The 16,133-nt window shown below is 52.4% G+C and overlaps 1 protein-coding gene across 2 annotated transcripts in view; it reads right to left on the minus strand.

Annotated features, from left to right (window-relative positions):
* Positions 1 to 292: 292 nt before the first annotated feature.
* LOC105472391 (ATP binding cassette subfamily C member 3) overlaps positions 293 to 16,133 on the minus strand; it is a 56,587-nt gene continuing 40,746 nt past the window's right edge. The window contains exons 22-31 of one of the 2 annotated variants that reach the window (XM_011725591.3): positions 15,852 to 16,059; positions 15,354 to 15,664; positions 13,688 to 13,887; positions 13,412 to 13,538; positions 11,805 to 11,906; positions 7,911 to 8,057; positions 7,561 to 7,719; positions 6,801 to 6,967; positions 3,926 to 4,120; positions 293 to 899 (exon numbers count right to left, since the gene is read on the minus strand). In XM_011725591.3, the coding sequence (XP_011723893.2) occupies positions 791 to 899; positions 3,926 to 4,120; positions 6,801 to 6,967; positions 7,561 to 7,719; positions 7,911 to 8,057; positions 11,805 to 11,906; positions 13,412 to 13,538; positions 13,688 to 13,887; positions 15,354 to 15,664; positions 15,852 to 16,059 (1,725 nt within the window). In that variant the 3' untranslated portion in view covers positions 293 to 790. Of the gene's footprint in view, positions 900 to 3,925; positions 4,121 to 6,800; positions 6,968 to 7,560; positions 7,720 to 7,910; positions 8,058 to 9,447; positions 9,656 to 11,804; positions 11,907 to 13,411; positions 13,539 to 13,687; positions 13,888 to 15,353; positions 15,665 to 15,851; positions 16,060 to 16,133 lie in introns of those variants that run through there. The other variant, XR_981555.2, reaches the window with a different exon arrangement.

The raw sequence follows: 16,133 nt of genomic DNA on the forward strand, positions 1-16,133 counted from the left end.
GCTGAGGGATGACATGAACGTGGAGGTGTTCAGAGCAGCTTTCCCAAGAGGCCCCAGGTCAGATTTCAGGGCCTTTCTCACCTTTTACAATATCTGCACAGCAGAGCAGGAACTACTGGCAATTACCCAGGGAATTTTGGCCGTGAAGGCAATATTTGCAGCCAAGAGCTCTTGGGTCTGAAGTTCAGGTAACTACAACCGTGTACATGTGTAGAAAATCTTCCTCTTGGCCTCCTGCAAAGATCCTAATCCCCAAACCTTGTGAACAAGCACAAAAAGACTAGTGTGTATATATTGTTGACCATGTCGTTTTATTCATCAGTACTCCATTTTTAATGGATTCAGGCAGCACCCCAGAGGACAGGACGGAATTCCTAGGGGTGGCCTGGCCCAGCCGCAGTCTTCTATTCCAGGAGGAAAAAGCTTTTTATTAAAAAACAGAAACTAAACTTTAGAAAATATGAAAAATCAGAGGGAGAACAGAGGTCATTTCATGAAATCGTTATTTGAAAACAGTGTAGTGTGCAAATAATACTCGTTTAGGAATCAGGAGACTGGGGACTGGTCTAACTGTCTCAAACTAGCTGTGACCTTAGGCATGTCATTTACCTCTTAGGGCTCGTTTCGTCATCTAAAGCATTCAGCACAGTTACTCTGTGAGGCTTTACAGGTGCAAAATCTTAAGCTGCCCCCAATGTTTGCCATCAAGTCCATTCTGTGGACATATTTGGTGTCATTTCCTTCCTGATGAAAACCAGGAAAGGCCAGGAGGAAATCCCAGGAATGTATTTTAGGCAAGTCCAGCATCTCTGGCCATCCCGTAGAAGATGCCTCTAGCTGCAATGAGGTTGGCTGGAGAATCAAATTCAGCTACTACTCCTTTGTCCAGGACCAGGACCCTAGTCAAAAAAGAGAGAAGTGGTCAGGTTTCCATCAGCCCTGACCTGGTCACATCGTCTAATCCTGCTCTTCTGGGTACTTGCTCAGGCCCACAGTGACATGCCAACCCACCCAGCACAGCCGCCGCACCACATGTGCACGCTTGCAAGGCCGGTTATTTTAGCCATTCTGTTAGTTCTGGCAAGTGAAGCGGTTTCTGGGATCAAACACCAGGTCCTATTCATCTCTGCTAGTTGGGGCTCTGAAAACCTTCCCTAATGAGCCCTTCCCCTTGCCGGGGTCACAGGACTTCAGCAGGCTGTGCGCAGGGAGCCACGGGCCTGTGCGCTGGGCTCTGTGCACATCCATCTGCTTTGTGTCGGCTCAGAAAAGCACACAGCAGGAAACCAGCTGCAGCAAGGCTGACACTGGAATCTGGGCCTTGGGCTGCAAATCTGGCGGCGGTGGCGGCTGCTGTGGCTGCTGCTGCTGCTGCTGCTGCTGCTGCTGCTGCTCGGTGGGTCTCCAGCTCACACACAAATAGCCAGGCCTGGGCCCGGGGTTAGAATCTCCCACCAACCACTCACCGGGTGCACCTGGTACAAGGCCAGTGGGCTGGCTCCACCAGGGTACAGCAGGAGGGGAAAGGGCTCTCCCCAGCCTGGAGAAGTGCTCCTCCATGGGAGGGGGCTGACTGCATTCTGATTCTCAGCCTACTGGGCTCTCCCACATGTGTCCTGAGAAGGACTGTGTCTGTGACATCACTGCCTGGCCACTGCCCCCCAATCCCAACCCCAATCCAAAATCAAGGTCTTCAGTGGCTTTTGATTGCTCTTGGGTAAGGACTGAATGCTCTTCCATGGTCCTCAAAGTGCAGCACAGTGCAGCCTGTTCTCCACCCCCATCTTGGTTCTACTGCCTCCCTCCCATGCACTCCAGCCTCCGGTACCCTCCTGCCTTGGGGCATGTGTTGTATCCTTTGCCTGCAATTTTCAGCTCGCTCCCTACCTTGTTGCCTCACCTCCATCCTCCAACTCATTCTTTCAGGCTTGGCTGGTGCATCCCTTCCTTAGAGGAGAAAGTGCACTGGCCACCCTGTGTGGATAGCCTTTTTCTGGCCTGCACACACAGGCCTTTGCTTCCTTCCTGTGGGTCCTATTTACACGTCATTATTTGATTAATTTCTGCTTGTTCCACTAGAATGAATGAACTCCCAACCTCCAAGGTCTATCCAAGCTCCCCACCCTAGGGCTGCTGGTGAATGAAACAGTTTTGGTTAGGCCTGAGAACAGGTCCTCTGAGGCCAGCCCTGTCCCTCCTCCAAACCCAGGGCTCAGCACTTGCTGCCCACCCTCCCTTCTTCCAGTGGGGTCCTAAATGGGAGTAGCGGGTAAGGGTAGGAGAGGGATGGAACAGACAGAGGGTAGCATCAGGCATTCTCAGCTTGGCTCCCAAGACACTGCTGGCTACATGGGGGCACTTCCAAGAGAGACAAGATCTGACCCATTGCCCTGTCCATGGCACCCTCCCCACCCCACCATCCTGCAAGTGTTTCTTGAGTAAATGAAGGCCTGTTGGGTTATTCCCACTATACTCCTTCAAAAGAAACTTCTCTGAGCCTCCTGCCTCCTCTTCCCTTCTAGTTTCTAGGGAGCGCAGCCTGCCAGGCCAGGGCCAGTTCACTCCCGTGAGGCTTCTGAGTCACCCAGCCCTCTCTCCTCAACCTCCAGCACCACACCTTGACATCTGGCACAGTGAGGGAGTGGTCTGCCTCTCCAAGGAAGCCACAAGCTTCTGAGGGCATGGCCCCTTCCCTCATCCTTGGAGGGCCTAGTGCAAGAATTAGAGCAAGGGGCTGGGGAGGACACTGTCATTTCTCAGGATCACCTGCAGTTTAAATACCTTTCATTGACTTTTGGCTTTTTTGAGACAGAGTCTGGCTCTGCACCCAGGCTAGAGTGCAGTGGCGTAACCTCTGCCTCCTGGGTTCAAGTGATTCTCCTGCCTCACCCTCCTGAGCAGATGGGACTACAGGTCCCTGCCACGATGTGAGGCTAATGTTTGTAGTTTTAGTGGAGATGGGGTTTCACCATGTTGACCTGGCTGGTCTTGAACTTATGACCGCAAATGATCCGCCTGCCTCGGCCTCCCAAAGTGCTGGGTTTACAGATGTGAGCCACTGTGCCCAGACTTCATTGACTACGACAATCCCACGAAGCATCATTTTCATTTGAAACAGGCTCAGAAAGTTTTGCAAATTGCCCAGGGTCACACAGCAGCCTGAGACTCTGAACCCTCTGGCTCAGACACAGTGCTCTCCCCACAAGGCTCAGCTCCTCATGGTGCTGTCAGGGTCCAGCTGCTACCTGAGCTGCTGCTTATCTACAACCAGAGTGGCTGTGAGACACCAATGAGGTGAGGGACATGCAGGCACTCTGCCAGCAGGTTTCTCAGGAAGTGATGAGACTCAGCATGAAGCCTCCAGTTCCCTTTACATCGCCTCACGGAGGAGGCAGGATGCAAGTGGCCTGCGCACAAATGCAGTGCCTGTGGAGCCCAGTGTGCCCTTCCCCATGTGTTAGAAAATGTTATTGTTGGTGCTGGGCGTGGTGACTCACACCTGTAATCCTAGCACTTTGGCAAGTGGATCACTTGTGGTCAGCAGTTCGAGACCAGCCTGGCCAACATGGTGAAACCATCTCTACTAAAAATACAAAAATTAGCCGGCTGTGGTAGTGCATGCCTGAGGTTGCAGTGAGCCACTGCACTCCAGCCTAGGCAATAGAGCAAAACTCTGTCTCAAAAAAAAAAAAAAAAAAAAAAGAAGAAAAATAAATGAAAATGTCATTGTATACCCCACCCCTGAGCCCAGGCCACCCCACTCTGGTCTGCCCCTTATCTAGATCTCGGGAAACTCTGCTCTGCCCACCATGCCCTAGCAATCCCAGGAACATTCCCTTGTTCGATAATCCTAATCTGCCCTGCCCACTCCTGATGCCCCAGGTGGCCCCACCAGTTCCCCATTGCTCGGGTTTCCATGTCCCACCTGGTGTAGTCCATGATAGTGTTAAGCCGGTGTGCGATGGTCAAGACAGTGCAGGTATCAAACTGGGTGCGGATGGTAGCCTGGATGAGGTTGTCAGTCTCGAGGTCGATGGCAGCTGTGGCCTCGTCTAAAACCAGGATGCGGCTCTTGCGGAGCAGGGCTCGGGCCAGGCACACGAGCTGCCTCTGGCCCACGCTGGGAGTGGAGAAGGTAGGCATTTCCAGCTAGGGGCCTCCCACCTGCCTCCAGGCCTCATTCCCAGACCTGTTTCACTCCTCAGCAGCTCAGGACTGGTTTTCTGTCTGACTTTTCCCATTTCTGCCACAGCCCAGCCCTCTGGAACGGAGCAGAGGTCTGGACACCATTGGGATAATGAGGGGCTTGGGGAACGAGCCAGTGCTAAAAGGCATTGTGAAATCCCTGGTCTGCTCTTGGCACCCTTGGCCTCCTCTCTCGGTGCTTTCTTCCCCATCCTTGCTTTTCAACTAGTGTCGTGATGTTTCTCTGCTTCACTCTATCAGTCATTTACACCTTAGTAAGAACATGCTTGCATGGCTCTTCTCGGATATTTGCAAATAGGCCACATGATGCCATCTTGCTGAGCCTAATATCACACAATTCAGGCAGTCACCTCCCACCCCATAGGGGATACAGACCAGGGCTCTGCTTCAGGGACAAGAAAAGGGCAGGGCAGCGGAAGACCCGGGGACTCTTTGCGTCTGGTCACTGAGGAGGTAAAGGAGGGGCAGGACACACGCCTTCAGCCTCCTGCCGTGGAAGCCAGAGCCAGCAGACAAAATGAGGCTGTGTTCCCAACCACAGAGGCCGCAGCATCCGCACATCCAAGGACAAATACCTCAGCCCTTCCCAAAGGCGTGAGTCACCACAGCCGGAGTAAAGTCCAGCCTCTTTCCCTGGCCCATTCCCGCAACTAATGAAGGTTTTGGCAGCAGAATGAGCCGCCGGATAGAACTCAGGGCTGATTTATGGTGGAACTGGCACAGGACACAGGTTATACTTAAAGTGGCTACAAGCTCAGTGAGGGAGGAGGGGAGCTGCTTTCTGTCTTTGATCCTGGCATGTGTCAGGGTGGGGCATGCTCTGGGGGAAGTGTTAAGAGCAAGCAGGTGAGAAGAATGGATCAAGCAAGAGATAGTCATGGGGCACAGGGTCTGGAGAGACCATGTTTGTCCACCAGCCATCCCCACGTGGTTATGAAGTGAGAGCCAGTTACGATGCCCATTTAGTCTTAAGGGCTGCCTGGGTGGCAAGGGAGTCCCACCAGTTGTCCAGGTGAGGGAGGTGACTGATATAGCAAGGAAAGGTTTGGGACAGAGCCAGAGTCCCCGCTCTGCCTCTTACCAGCTGAGCTGCTGCGGGGAAATAATTTCAAACTGTGGAGCCTCGTTTCTGGCCCACAGGACCACGGTAAAGATTAAAGGAGAAAATGGAGGCCAGAGTGCTTTCAATATTGTTCAGTGCTGGGCAAATGTAAAGTTTTGTTTATTTTTTTCTTGAGACCAAGTCTTGCTCGGTCGCCTAGACTAGAGTGCAGTGGCAAGATCTTGGCTCACTGCAACCTTTGCCTCCAAGGTTCAAGCGATTCTCCTGCCTCGGCATCTCAAATAGCTGGTGCCCACCACCACACCTAGCTAATTTGTGTGTTTAGTAGAGACAGGGTTTCACCATGTTGGCCAGGCTGGACTTGAACTCCTGCCCTCAAGTGATCCGCCTGCCTTGGCCTCCCAAAGTGCTGGGATTACAGGCGTGAGCCACTGTGCCCGGCCTTGTTTTAGTTTTTGAGGTCTGGGGAGGCTGCATGAGTATGGACTGAATATAAAAATGAAAATAGGGAGGAGGAGGAGGAGAAGAGGGAGGGAAGGGAGGAGGGGAAGAGCTGACATTTCACAGGAGCGCATCCAAGCGAAGCGCTTTTCCTGTCATCACACTGACCCTAACACTGCTCTGTCCAGATGGTAGCCACTGGCCCCATGTGGCTATTAGCATTTGAAATGTGACTAGTCCAAATTGAGACATTCCGTAAATGTGAAATACACACTGGATTTCAAACTTGTATGAAAAAAACGCAAAATATTTCCAATACTTTTATATCAATAATGTGTTGAAATAATATTTTAGATATACTGGGCTAAATAAAATATAGTATTATAGTTTATTTCACTTGTTTTTCCTTTTTAAAAAGTGTGGCTATGAGAAAAAAACATTAGTTACGTATGCATGGCTTGCATTGTTTTTATTGGGCAGCATAATGCAGAGGTATGGACTGTTATTATCTGCCTTTTAGAGTGAAAGAAAAGCAGGCACAGAGAGGTTAAGCAACTTGCCCCAAATCACACAGCTAGCACAGGTATAGGTATCTCCAACCTTTAGACTCAGTAAGAGGTGACTACTGGCCCCTCCGATACATAGCCCAGTGGCTGAGGACATAAAATCTGGGGCTATAAGAAAGCTCTGGAGGGAAAAGGGCTTCTTCTCACCTGCTCCATGGGTTCCATCCAGAACCATGCTCCCCAGCCCAAGCACAGCCTCGACAACCTCACTGAACTGGTTCTCCCAGAGCTGGTTCAAATCCCAGACCTGCCTTCTCCCAGCTGTGCAACTTAGGTTTACCATCTCTGAGCCTCAGTTTCCTGATCGGTGAAGTGGGATCACGGACCACCGCTGGGGCTTGTGTGAGGAGTCGGCGGGACAATACACCGTGCCGGGCACACAGAATATGCTCAATACAAAAGGACAGCCCTGTGCACATCCTGGCTGGCCTCATCTCTGTGTCATTGGTGTCAGGTTTCCCAGCATCTGCCAGGGTTCCCCGGGGAGGGCTGCAGTTCCTGACCTCTCCACTCCCAGTGTTTACCTGAGATTCTCCCCGCCCTCAGAGCACTGGAAGTCCAGGCCTGCCGGCTGGGAGCTCACAAACGTGTGCAGGTGGGACAGCTCCAAGGCCTGCCAAATGTCTTCCTCTGAGTATCTGCCAAAGGGGTCCAGGTTCATGCGCAGGGTCCCCGAGAACAGGATGGGGTCCTGGGGATACAACGTGGCCTCAGAGGCAGGCAGCTTAGGCACTATAAGGAGCCATGGGCCCCAGGTCCAGGGAGGAAGAGAGGGATTAAGGTGGCAGCACTCCTACTCTGTCCCCAGCTCCCCAGAGGAGACAATGGCCAAAGAGATAGAAAATTGCCTGTGGGGGAGTGATAAACCTCAGCTTTGCCAATCACGAAGACCTCTGCTGAGGCGGGAACCAGATCCACTAATCTGACTCCAGAGTGTCCACTCGGCATTAAAAAAACATCCCAGAGAAGACAGAAAAAGTGAAATGTAATTAGAGCTGGTAAAGAGACCGGGACAGAGTCTCAGGGGATGGGGTTCTTGGAGGGGTCCTTCCCCATGTGCTGGCCCAGGAGGTCAAAGGACAGGGCCTGACTAGGCAGAGCAAGTCTGAGCTTTCCAGATCTGAGGGTGGCTCATTGGTGGCTCTGCTCTGTGCTGTCTGTCCCTCCCCACCTGCTGAAGCCTCTGATACTGGGGTCCCAGTCTCCATCCTCAAGCTACAGAACAGGGTGGGGCCTGCCTCCAGGGCCGTTGGTGAGTGTGGCCAGTCCATGCCAGGCTCGTACCTGCGGGATGATGGTCAGCTGAGAGCGCAGGTCATGGAGGCCGATGCCTGCCACATTGAGGCCATCGATGAGGATTTCACCCTTTGCCGCCTCCAGGATGCGGAACAGGCAGAGGGTCATGGAGGACTTGCCAGCCCCAGTGCGGCCCACAATCCCCACCTGGACGGGAAGGAAAAGGGCTCTCAGGGGGAAGCTGAGAGGTCACAGGCGCATCTCCAGGACTCCCCTGGAGGTCGAACAAACATCTGACTGGAGCACTTGCTCTCTCAAAAGACCCAAGCTCCCCACAAGGGCTGTGGCCATGTCCACAGGCATGAACACACATGCAGGTCCGCCCATCACACACGTACCTTCTCGCCACCGTGCACTTGCAGACTCAGGTCTCTCAGCACCAGATCTAGGCCCGGCCGGTAGCGCACAGAATAATTCCGGAACTCCACCTCCCCACGTGGGGGCCAACCTTTGGGAGGGCGGCTGCCTTCCACCACCCAGGGTGCCTGGCAGGAGGGGCAGATGGGGTTGCATTAGCTCCTGCCCAGTGCAGCCCTCTCTCACCTTTCAGTCTCTCTCCCCCAGGACCCCTCAATCCTCCCCGACTATGGTCCCTGGGAGGGTCCTTGGCACCCCTATAGCTCAGCCTTGTGTTCAATGACCCCTTTATCCCTCTAACTTTATTCTCCACAAATCTACTCCAACACTCCCCTGTCCTTCCCCTCCCAGTCACCCTGCTTGCCTGTGTTCCTTTTTTAATTTTTGAGAGACAGGGTCTCAATCATGGTTCATTGCAGCCTTGAACTCCTGGGTTCCAGTGATTCTCCTCCCTCAGCCTCCCTAGTAGCTAGGACTACAACAGGCACATGCCACCATGCCTGGCTAACTTGTTTTGTTCTGTGACAAGTCCTTATTCTGTCACTCAGGCTGGAGTGCAGTGGTGCGATCACAGCTCACTGCAACCTTGACTTCCTGGGCTCAAGCCATCCTCCTGCCTCAGCCTCCTGAGTAGATAGGACTACAGGCCTGTGTCAGCATACCTGGCTAATGTTTTAAAGAGAAACGCTGAAGAGACTGTGTCTTGCTGTGTTGACCAGACTGGTCTCGAACTCCTAGCCTCCAGAGATCCTCTTGCCTAGGAGGATTCCCAAAGTCCTGGGAATACAGGTGTGAGCCACTGTGCCACACCTTATATTCCTTGAAGTGCCCTCCCTGCCTGCCCTAACTCCCCCTCTTATTACCTTTACCCATTCATTGTTACAGGGTGGCAGCCCAGTGCCAGGCAGTGGGGATACAATGGTATCCCCATTGAAACAGTCCTCACCCTCATGAGACTTACGTTCTAGTAGAGGGAGGCATATAATCAACAAACAGATAAGCAAATCTATACAATGTAAGAAGTGATGAGTGCTAGGGGCCAAGAAGTGCTTAGTGTTGCTGCTTTATCCAAGGTGGTCAGGGAAGGCTTCCTGGAGGAGGCAAAGACTGTAGTAAAGACCTGAAGGAGGTGAGGGAAGAAGCCAAGTGGATATCAGGAGGGAGGGCATGCCGGGCAGAGGAAACAGCAGGCATAAATGGCTCTAGGTGTGTTCTGGAGCACAGCAGCAAAGGCGAGAGGTAAGAGGCTGAGGCAGTGGTGGCCCCATCATGTAGGGCCTTGCAGGCCATTGTAAGCACTATGTTTTTTTTTTTGGTTGTTTTTTTTTTTTAAACTCTGATTAAGATGCAAAGCCATTAGAGGGCTGTACACAGAGAATGACGTGATCTGATTTTTTTTTTTTTTTTTTTAAATCTCTTGGCTGCTACAAGCAGAATAGACTAGCAGGGCATAAGATGATGGTGGCTTTGAGATAGGACTGGCTACATAACTTGGGAGGCCCAGTGCAAAATGAAAACCTGAGGCTTCTTGTTGAAGAATGATGGAGAATGTCAAGGCGCTGACGGCAGAGCATTACTCTAAACGCGCAGCTCTTCTGGGAATGGAGACCCTGCGACTGCTCAGGCTATGTTCCCGTGGAGCCAGCCCTGCTTCGAGGCAGGTTCTCCTCGTGGCCAGAGGTGAAAAAGCAGAGCAGCAGGCGCAGACTGGTCTCGCGAGGAGGCACTGGAGAAGAGAACGGGCCGTGGGGTGGAGGGCAGACATGTATAGGATACAGAGACAGGAGCACGGGTATCCCTGCAGTAACGGGGCTGCTAGACATGAAGCGGGGGAACTGGAAGCTCCCAGAGAGTGAGGGGTGAAGGGCTGGAGGGTGATGCCTGGGGAAGCCAGGCTGGGGTCAGGCAGGTGGACTGGCAGGTGCAATGCAGGCCACAGAATCCACAAGGACTCCAAGAAGAAGGGAGAGGTCATTTTATTGGGACGTTGCTAAGAGGTTGAATTAGATGAGAACAGAAAAGCATCCCCTGGATTTGGAACCAGGAAGGTCACTGGAGGAGCTGTCTCTGTGGAGCGAGGGCCAGAAAGAGGACTGCAGGAGGCAGATGAGATCAAGGCTGATGAGGAAGTGGATGGAGCTTGTGGAGACCATACTTTAAACCATGCTTCACGACAGAGGAGAACAGAGAAATGGGGCAGTGGAGTGCAGGGGGGAGGGTTTGCGTGTGTGTCTGGAATGGAAGATGCGATGGAATATTTTTGCATGTGGATGGGAAGTGTCCAACAGAGGGAGCAAGAATGACAGGAGATGGAGGGTGGGACTGAGGAAGCCAGGTCCTTAAGCAGCCATGGGAAGAAATGGAGGGGCTGGACTTTGAAACAGGAAGGGATGATTCCTGCTAAAAGTGAAAAGAAGAAGACAGTGAAGGAGACACAGGCGGATTTAAAGACCGAGCGCCAGGAAGGTTGAGGGAGTTCACATCTTAGAACCTACTTTTTCATGGAGGTGTCAGGAAAGGAAAGGTCGACGGCTGAGCAGGAAGGAGATGTGGGGTTTGAGGACAGAGATTATTCAAAAGATGTTTTTCTGAACGTGAGAACACGGGCTTCTTGGGGAAGCAAAGTAGGAACATGCAGCCGTGGTGTGTGGTTATATACTTGTCAACTCAGTGATTTTTCTCCTGCAAGGCTTTTTTTTTTTTTTTTTTTAGACAGAGTCTCACTCTTGTCATCCAGGCTGGGGTGTACTAGCGCAATCTTGGCTCACTGCAACCTCCACCGCCTGGGTTCAAGTGATTCTCCTGCCTCAGACTCCCAAGTAGCTGGGAATACAGGTATGTACCACCACGCCTGGCTATTTTTTTGTATTTTTAGTAGAGATGGGGTTTCACCATGTTGGCCAGTCTGGTTTTGAACTCCTGACCTCAAGTGATCCATCCACCTTGGCCTCCCCAAGTGCTGGAATTACAGGCATGAGCCACTGCACCTGGTCTCCTGCAAGGTTTTAAGTGCTCGGTGCAGGCTTGAAGAAGGCAGATTGGTGGGCTCAGCGGGGGTGGGGTTTTGGAGGTGAGTACAACTGAGAGAGAAGGGTGAGGCAGGTGAAAGCATTTGTGTTGGTGGAGCATAGACTCTAGGCTGGCCGGGGAGGGAGGTGAAGGCAGAGAAGCTGATGGACAGAGACACAAAGGGGGGTCACGGGATTGGGGATCCCAGTGAAGGCAGACTGCTGTGACAGAGGGGGACTTGGAACATGAGAACAAGGAGGGATAGGAGCGTGGGCCAAAGTTGGGATACTTGACACCGATGCTACAGCTTCTGGGCATGAAGAGGTCTGAGGTGTGACCATGAGAGGGGGCGGTGGAGAAAAGTCTGGAACCCCTAGTAGGGGACAACTCCTTTTCCCCAACAAAGGGCATGCTGCCCCACCTCCACTTTGCCCAGGCTGGTCTGTTTGGCTGGAATGCTCACCTTCCCACTGCCCACCCCACCATCTTACCTAGTCTATCAAGGCCTGTCCATCCTTCTCATCTAAGCTCATCTGCCCTGGTCACCCTAGCCGAAGGATCTCCCTCATCTGCCCACTCCGGGTGCACCACACCAGAGCTCTGGTCATCCATTGCAAAGCCCTGCAATAGGTCTTACCCCTCCCACCAAATCAGAATCACCTGAGGGCAAACACCATCTTGCTCAACTCTGATCTCTCTGCACCTCCTAGCACAGAGCGGTGGTTGATGCTCAGTAAGGAGTGAATGGATAAATGAATGAAGAGTCGCATACACAGCTGGCCCTGAGGTTTAGGGAGGGAGGGCCACCAAGCTTTCTTCCCCAGCTACTTCAGATTCCCCCGTCCCAGGCTCATCCCAGTACCCACCTCTGTCTCTGTCTTGGAGTACTCCTTGACCCTCTCCACAGCCACGATGTTAGACTCCAAATCTGACATCATTCGTATCATCCAATTCAGAGCAAATGTCACCTGGCCAAAGAGACCGGGTTATAGGTGTGGGATCTCCCCTCCCCACCACAATGGCTTTGGGAGGAGTTCAGACTCCTGGATCATGTGCCCATCAATGGGATCCTAGCCCATGGATGACAGTGCAGAATTAACCAAGGACCACCTCGTCTGCTGTTTCTCAAACTTTAATAGTATAAGACTTCCCAGAGAATCTTGTTAAAATGCAACGCCGGATTCCGTAGTCTGAGGTGGGACTTGGGACCTGAGATTCTTCATTTCTAACAAGCGCCCAGAGAACGCTGATGCAACTGGCCCATGGACCACACTTTGCGTACCAAGGAGTCTTGATCAAAATGCAGAGTCCTGAGCCCCATCCTAGGTCTACTGAATCAAAATGTACATTTTAACAAGTTGATTCATATGCACACTGACGCTTGTGAAAACTGACCTTTCTGGATTGCTTTTTGTTTGCCAGCGCGTTCAAGATTTGAGCCACCTGAGGTATTAACAATGTGATCTGCTTTGCAAAAATTCCATTTGCATTTAGGTGACTCTTTGACAGTACAAGCTGGCATCAGGATGACCTGCCTGACCTGCAACCCAGGCTTCAGTCACCTCGTCTGTGTACTTTCTCTGCAAGCATGTGAATGTGAGGGGTATGCCAGCCCTACACTGTCCTGACCTGTCACATGAGCCTACAACTTGCCCAGAGACAAGACAAATTCTGTTTGTCCTTTGGGGCTAAGCTCCAAGATCATTTCTACAACACCCCAAAGCAAGAAAACTCCTCTGCACTTTTTTTTTTTTTCCTCTTGAGATGGAGTCTCGCTCTGTCACCCAGGCTGGAGTACAGTGGCATGATCTTGGCTCACTGCAACCTCTGCCTCCCAGGTTCAAGTGATTCTCCTGCCTCAGCCTCCCGAGTAGCTGGGATTACAGATGCCTGCCACCATGGCTGGCTAATTTTTGTATTTAAGTAAAGATGAGGTTTCACCATGTTGGCCAGGCTGGTCTGGAACTCGAGGCCTCAGGTGATCCACCCATCTCAGCCTCCCAAAGTGCTGGGATTACAGGTGTGAGCCACTGCGGCCAGTCCCCCCCTTCTGGGCTTTTAAAACCTTTTGTTCCTCCAGCCACAAAGACCTGCTTAGCCTGAAGCACGATGGCCTGCTGCCGGGGGTCTCTCCAGCTGGCGTGTGAGGTGTCAGGCAAGGTCGACGGCTGAGCAGGAGGGAGATGTGGGGTTTGAGGACAGAGATTATTCAAAAGAATTATTTCTGAATATGAGAACATGGGCTTCTTGGGGAAGGAAAGCAGGAACATCCAGCTGTTGTGTGTGGTTATAAACTTGTCAACTCAGTGATTTTTTTTTCTTTTTTCTTTTTTTTTTCTCACACAGTCCCTGAGAGCAGACCCTGTGGCTGGTGCCCATACTGAGCAGGGAGGGGCACTCGGGAGATGCCTGGAACACCTGTGTGGTATCTGTCCCACTGGTGGCCCTGCCATGGAGTCCAGGTCATTCATACCTGCAAGGAGTAGGACACGGAAAGGCCCACCAGCCCCGGGTTCAGGCTGCTCCTCCCAATGACAGCAAATAGTGCAGCAAAGAGCACCACACAGTTCCCCACAAACTCCACTCCGACGCTCAGCCACCTGTGAGGGATCAGATGAGGAGGAAATGGGGCAGGGGCAGGGAGGGGCCAGTTTTCTGCTTAGAGGAAAGGAGGGACAAGGACGCTGAACACCAGAGAGCCTGCTGGGAATTCCTGGAGGATCAGGGAGTGAGGGAGGCGGCTTCTGACCGGTTGGAGATGATGTAGGGGTAGCAGCTTTTCTGGTTGGCATCCACCTTAGTATCATTGATGGCCTCAAAGTCCCGGCTGCGGTTGTAGGCCCGGATGACACTGGCACCAGTCACTGTCTCCGAAAAGTGGGAGTAGATAGGTGAGCGGCTGACTGATTCCAGCCGTTTCAGTTGCCGTGATGTGGCTACATAGAAGCGCTGATGGAGGGAGAAGGAGTTTGGGGTCAGGGCCATGGAATCCCCAACTCAGTCCTGCCTGTCTCTGAACTCATCCATTTTCAGATGAGTCCTCCCAGCCAGCCTCACTCCCACCACGAGACATCACTGTCTTCCCCACTTCCAAGGACCCAAGACTTGCGGCCTTGATGTGTCATTCATGCCTTCCCTCTGACTGTCTCTGCTTCAACCCCACAACAACACTGCTCTGCCTCCAGTTTCCATCCTCTCCTCCGTGGCCTATAGTCCTGTATATCGAGGACTATACAGGATCTCTATCTGATCCTCCCCTAGCCCAGCACAGAGCACAGCCTACAGCATGGTCGCTGTACCCAGGTGTTGAGCATCTGTCCCCGGCAACTGACTAATTCATTACAGAACAGGAGTTCAGTGTCTGCAAAGGCCTTTTACAGTAGCTGTATCACCTCATCTATGTTAAACACATGCATACATGTATGTTTAGATATGTGTAAAAGGAAGGAAAGGATAACGTGTCCCAAACTGTTGACAATGTTTCATCAAAAAAACACAGCCAACAGGAAGGCCAGGCATGGTGGCTCCCACCTGTAATCCCAACACTTCGCGAGGCTGAGGCGGGCGGATTCACTTGAGGTCAGGAGTTCAAGACTAGCCTGGCCAACATAAAAACTCCATCGCTACTAAAACTACAAAAATTTGGGGCCGGGCGCGGTGGCTCAAGCCTGTAATCCCAGCACTTTGGGAGGCCGAAATGGGTGGATCACGAGGTCAGGAGATCGAGACCATCCTGGCTAACATGGTGAAACCCCGTGTCTACTAAAAAATACAAAAAACTAGCCGGACGAGGTGGCGGGCGCCTGTAGTCCCAGCTACTCGGGAGGCTAAGGCAGGAGAACGGCGTGAACCCGGGAGGCGGAGCTTGCAGTGAGCTGAGATCCGGCCACTGCACTCCAGCCTGGGCCACAGAGGGAGACTCCGTCTCAAAAAAAAAAAAAAAAAAAAAAAAATTTGCTGGGCGTGGTGGTGCGTGCCTGTAATCCCAGCTACTTGGGAGGCTGAAACAGGAGAATTGCTTGAACCCGGGAGGCAGAGGTTGCAGTGAGCCAAGATTGTGCAGCTGCACTCCAGCCTGAGCGACAGAGCGAGACTCCATCTCAAAAAAAAAAAAAAAAAAAAAAAGCCAACAGGAAAGTCCCAGTGCCAGCTACAATGTATAACTATTTCATTTTATTCTCTCACCAACTCCATGAGGAAGGTCTATGAGTCATTCTATTTTACAGGTGAGGCAAATGAGTTTCAAAGAGGTTAAGTAATGGCTCCCCTAACATAAATGTTAAGCAATGACTGCCCCTAACAAAACCCTGTAATGCTGGTGGCCTGAAGGGTCCCAACCCTGTTGCCCCTGCCCATGTGGATGCCCCGCCCCACACCAGCACCACACCCACACTGGAATCACGCCCACCCCACACCTGCACCAAAGTGTAGAGCACAGCCAAGGGCAGGATGACCACAGTAAAGAGCGGCGTGCTGGCCACGATGACCACAAGAGTGGAGATGGCATTGAAGAAGGAATTGAGCAGCATAAGGATGACAGGGGCCAGAAGTTCATCAATGATGTAGATGTCCTTGGAGAAGCGGTTCAGGATGCGGCCTGAGGGTGTGGTGTCAAAGAAGGACTGTGGCGAGCGTATCTTGTTGTGCAGCAGTGCCTGGTGCAACACACGGGCAGCCTGGATGCCACCCGCTGCCATGGCCATGGCTGACAGCATCACTAGGAGCCCTGTTGGAGAAGGCAGAGGGCACTGGCTCACCTGGACTATTGAGCGGGCACAAAGGGGCAGAATCAGAGACATGGGTTGACCAGAGTGGGTTAGGGGGGCTTGGATGCAAGGGCATGGTTTGGGGCGCCTGGCAGCCCAGAGAAGAAGGGATATTTGAGCCCCTTCTGGACACCCCCGCAGGCTCACCTTGCAGAATTCCTAAGGCGGCATAGACGCCCAGCCTCAGGGAAGTGCTGTTCTGTCTATTGTCCACCATGGCATCATTCGTCCAGGCACTGAGCCACACATTGGCTCCAATGGCAGCCGCACTTTGGCCCACATACAGGAGACAAATGGCCAGTGTGGTACAGAGCCCCACAGCCTTGGCATAATCCCGGAACACACTCAGCTCCACCTATAGGGAGCAGCCATGGCAGTCAGGGACAGGAGACTCCATAAACCCTGGGGCTGCTGGGGCCTGCCTGTCCA

The sequence above is a fragment of the Macaca nemestrina genome, chromosome 17 (assembly GCF_043159975.1).
Source record: "Macaca nemestrina isolate mMacNem1 chromosome 17, mMacNem.hap1, whole genome shotgun sequence".
Lineage (NCBI taxonomy): Eukaryota > Metazoa > Chordata > Mammalia > Primates > Cercopithecidae > Macaca > Macaca nemestrina.